Below are 4,779 nucleotides of genomic sequence, written 5' to 3' on the forward strand. Positions count from 1 at the left end.
CTCACCAAGACCCGTGGTTGCTGCCTAGGTCCGAATTGATACAACGGTTTCGTCTGCCTTAAAAAAAAATAAGAGGAGGAGGAGGAAAACAACAGAAAAAAGGGGAAAGCAGTGTTTCTAGAGCCGATCACCTGATTTGTTGTGTGTGTCGTTGCCTGAGCAAGCGGGCGCCGGCCAGCAAAGCGCATCTCCCGGCCGCCGCCGCCCTCAGTCCATGTCCACCTCCTCGCCATCCGGCGGGCTGGGTACGACTGCTGCGCCAGTCTCTGCGGCGCCGCAGGTGGCCGGCTCCCCAGCGGGGCTGGGAGCCCGCGGGCCAGGCCCAGGCGACGTCGCCAGCGGCGGGGGCGGCGGGGCCGTGGGGCAGGTGGTCCCCGCGTCCACGCAGTCCCCGGAACCGCCCTCGGTCGTCGCAGCCGGGGCTAGGTCCCGGAACGCCGCAGGAGCCTGGGCCCCGGGAGAGGCGACGGCGTCGGGGCTTCGGCGCGCAAAGGCCGAGTCCGGGGCGCCGCCGGGCCCAGAGAAGGCCCCGAAGCTGGCCTGAGCCGGCGGCGCGGGCGGCGCTGCAGGCGCGGGCGGCGCGTCCTTGGGCACCAGCTCCGGGCCCGCACCGCCTTTAAGCGCGGCCTGCGGCACTAGGAAGCCCAGCGGTTGCGTGATGGGGTAGAGCAGGAAGTGGCCCTTGCCGATGAGGGTCCGCGGCGCGCACGGCAGCCCGGGCGCGAAGTCTAGCCCCGCAGCCGCCGCAGTGCTGGTGGGGGCGGCTTTCCGGCGCGGCGGCGAGTCAGACAGCAGGCTCTCCACGCTGAACGGGCTTGCCTTGGGCAGGCCTGCGGCTCCGCGCTCCGCAGACGCCGGCGCCCCGGGTCCGCACGAGGCCGCGTCCTTGTCTGCAGGGCGGCCTAGCCTCGGCTGCGGGCCGGTGCCGCTTCTTTGGCTCGGGTAGAAGGCAGGGTCGCAGGTGCCGGGCGCAGGAGGTTCGCCAGGAGGTGCGGGCACGGAACCTGCGGCGCCAGAGGCGTGTGCGCCAGGGCCCTTGGCTGCGGCGGCGGGCGGCGGCGGCTCGGGCGGTTCCGGGGACAGGCCGCCGCCGCCGCTGTCGCTGTCGGAGCTGGGAGCGCTGTGCAGGGACAGGCCGCCGGGCGAGTGCAGGTGGCGGCTCTGGCTCTTGAGCAGCTTCTTCTCGTGTTTGCGCTTCTTCTTCTCCATCTTCTCCAGTTCCTTGCGTGCGATCTCCTCGGGGTCCATGGGCTCGCCGCTGCACGTGGTCGGGTGCGAGTTGTGCGCGGGCCGCCCGGGGCCCTTCTTGGTGTTCTCCTTTTTCCTCCACTTGGCCCGGCGGTTTTGGAACCAGACCTAGAGCAGTCGAACAAGGGAAAGGAAGGCAAAATCAGGCGGCAAGCCGGCCGCTGGGGCTCTGGGCCTACCATTCCCTAGACAGGCCTGCACCACCTCGGCTCAGGCCAAGAGAGCCGGATCCAGGCCGTGATCCCTGCCGGCCCTGGACTGGATTTTGACACTCGGGCTGCAGCTTCCAGCAATCACTTTTTCCACCCGGAAGGAGCGCAGATGGGGCCTCCCAGCCAGCTTCCCGCTCTGGCGTCTCACCTCTGGGGTCTGGAGCTGCCCCTTCCTCAAGCAGGGCCGGTGGGGCCCAGGACCGAGCGCTGCGGGTTCCTGGTCTCCTGGCAGAGAGCAGGGCCCCTCCGTGCCCTTCCTGGCTTCTCACAGCTCCAGTTCTAAGCAGCGGCCCAGACTGGCGATGACCATTCTGCGGCTGAACCGCTTCTGTGGGCGGGCAGCCTTCCACACCTGTCTTCGGACCCCTGGAGACTGTGTCAAAGCCCAGATTTCCGAGTCTCCCATGAAGGGAAATCTGGATGCTTCTTCCTCAGGAGGGCCTAGAAAGCCGAACTTGAATGGACATTCTACCACCTTCTCCCCCATCACAGCTACTGCCCGTCCTTCTTTTGGGGAGGACTGGACCAGGGACCAACAGAGCTTTCCCAACTAGTTGTGTTTGGTCTAGGCCATGGGGGAAGGCAAGATGGGAGGTAAGAGGCTGGCCTCCCAGGCCCCCAAAGAAGTCAGGGCTCATCCTGCCTCTTTGGAGCTCTCTGCAAGGTCTTCTCCCTGGGAGCCACATAGGACTCCAGAGGAACAGCAGCCCTAGACCCTTATTGCACAACCCACCACTACACAAAGTCAAATACCGGCTGAGTTGACAGAGCTTTGGGCAGCACTACCAACCCCTAGAGAGCGCGATAATTCAAATTCTTTGTTGTGGCCACATAGAGATTCCACACAATAGCAGACCAGGCCTGGTCACTGGGAGCCTTGTCCATACAGAGGTCCCAGGCATTAAAGCAAAACCATCAACAGCCTTTTTTTCCCCCCTCTTTTTTCTTTTAACTTCTTTTTTATGGTGCAAATTCCAGGCTGCCCCTGCCACCAAGAATTACTCATCATCGTATGAGGGGAGAAATAAAGGGATCTTGACTTCACTTACAACACTTTGGAACAAATTGGATAAAAGGATTTCCAAACAGAAGAGGTCATCAGCAGAGGCCCAAGCACAGAACCAAAAGACCTTTTTAGGCAAAGCTATTGGTGCTAAACAGGCATTCTGCCAGCATCTGCCTCAAAGCCAGGTGCCCACAGCACCAAACTCGTCTCATCAAACCCAGGAAAAGGAGGTTTCTATACTCCAAAGAAGCATTTAGTTATGCATAGATCATTTTGAATTTTAATGTACCAAATGACTCTGTATTTAAAAAAAAAAAGAATATCTCTGGCTAACTTCGAATGAAATCAAGTAACTGAAGATAGGAGAAAGAAAAAAAAGAAGACAAACTCGGGAATATTAAAAATTCAGACTTTTTTTTCTTCCCACTTTCTCATATGTATTAACCATTGAAGTTTTCCCCTCCCTTACCTCACCTTCCCCCTTCTACAAAGTGGGGAATAAATACAGGTTTCCATCTGAATATTTTACAGGCAAAAGACAAACAAACCCGTTTGCTCACGGATGGGAGACAGCCTCCCGCGAGAGCACGGAGCACCAGGGCCCAGCTTCTCCCTTTGAGTCTGCGCCCCGCGGGTGCCTCCTCACCCCAGCCATGGAACCCTTGGAGACCTCTTTTCACGGGGGCCGAGCGAACCCACCACACCACTTCCCGGGTCGCACGCAGTCCCTGTTCCCGCTACTTCGGTGCTACGGCGGCCCTCTCAAGCTACCTAGGCTTTCACTAGTTACTCACCTCCCGTTGCGCAAGGGGTCCAGCCCCACTACTACCACACACGCCCCTACACCAGCAGGCGAGCGAGGAGCGGGCTCGTAGCCTGGGACAACATCCAGCCTCCTAGAACAAAGGCGCACAGCGCTTGGCGAGCACAGCGCCGGACCGCGGATCCGGGAGGGACGCGGGTCTTTACCTGAACTCGGGACTCCACCAGGTCTAAGCGCAGCGCCAGTGCCTCGCGCATGAACACGTCAGGGTAGTGGCTCTCGTTGAACGCCTTCTCCAGCTCCTCTAGCTGCCAGCCAGTGAAGTTGGTGCGGGTACGCCGCCGCTTGCAGCCCGGGCTCTCCTTGTCTGGGTCCCCCGAGTCTGCGGGCACGCACAGGACGCCGCGAGGCTCAGCCACCGGCCCAGACCAGATCCCAACCCCATCTGCGCCCGCTGGCCAAGCAGATCGAGGGCGCACAGAGAAGGTTGCGCCACCGGCCTGTCACCCAACTCCTCCGCAGAAAAGGCCCCCCTCCCCGCCCCCAACTGTCCTCCTCCCAGCCCGCCGAGCCTACCTGACAGTTTGAAGGGCTGGCTGTCGCCGCCAACCCCGCAGGCGGCCGGCAGCAGCGGCGTGGGGTTGACCACTGAGGCGGCCGCCGCTGCGCAGGAGCCGCTGAGCAGACCGTCGATGGAGAACGGCACCGAGGCGGCGGCGGCGGCCGCGGCGGCCGACTGCAGCTGGTGGCCGGCCAGCTCGTACACGTGGTGGTGGCCCAGCGGGTAGGGGAAGCCCACCACGCCGCCCAGCGAGCCCCCGAACTGGGCATGCGGGTGCTCCAGGAGGCGGCCGTCCATCATCTCGCGCGGGGGGCCGGCGGTGCCGGCGGCGGGGCGCGGGGGCGCGGGCCGGGGCCGGGGCGGGCCAGCGGCGGGAGGCGCGGACGGCGGCGGCGGCGGAGACAGGCACCCGGAGCCCTACACATGCTTCGCCCGCACTCCGGCGCTTTACTTTATCAACATCAAGCTCCCGATAATTAGCCGCGGCCCGGGGAATTTGGGACCAATAAGAAGCGCTAATCGGCTCTGACGTCAGAGGCGTGCTGGGTGCAAGGAAACGTTTTCCATATCGATTGCTAATTATACCTGACATGCACCTCAATAAACAGTATCAGGAGCTGTCACAACAAGACGGGGGGGGGGGCGGCAGGCGGGGAGGGAGGGGCGCCGCCCAGCGCGGGGCAGCGGCGCGCAGCGGCGGGGCAGGGCCCCTGGCGAGCCCCCCACTTCAGCCCCGGCCGGCCCGCGCCTCCCCCGCGCCGCTCCCGCCCCTCAGCAAATCACTAATAGATTTCCCTTTAAAACATTCACCGGCGTGTTGTGGGGATTTTTCACCAGAAATGCTGTACTCTCTGAACCTTTAAAGTGATGTTGCTCCAATTACAGAGAGACATTGAGCGGCAAATAGACTGATCCAATAATAGGAGATTCATCATCCGCTCTTTCCGAAACTGTCACATTGAATTTAAAACTACAAGGGCTTCTCATC

General features: G+C 62.1%; 1 protein-coding gene across 1 annotated transcript; it reads right to left on the reverse strand.

The window, feature by feature from the left end:
- Positions 1–207: 207 nt before the first annotated feature.
- Positions 208–4,091, reverse strand: UNCX (UNC homeobox; the record flags this gene model as incomplete). Its single annotated transcript, XM_081299782.1, has 3 exons — positions 208–1,356; positions 3,436–3,611; positions 3,806–4,091. The coding sequence occupies 3 exons, from the start codon at positions 4,089–4,091 to the stop codon at positions 208–210; spliced, it is 1,611 nt and encodes a 536-aa protein (XP_081155908.1).
- Positions 4,092–4,779: the final 688 nt, after the last annotated feature.

The sequence above is a fragment of the Spermophilus citellus genome (genome assembly GCF_964194105.1).
Source record: "Spermophilus citellus genome assembly, chromosome: 6".
Taxonomy (NCBI): Eukaryota; Metazoa; Chordata; class Mammalia; order Rodentia; family Sciuridae; genus Spermophilus; species Spermophilus citellus.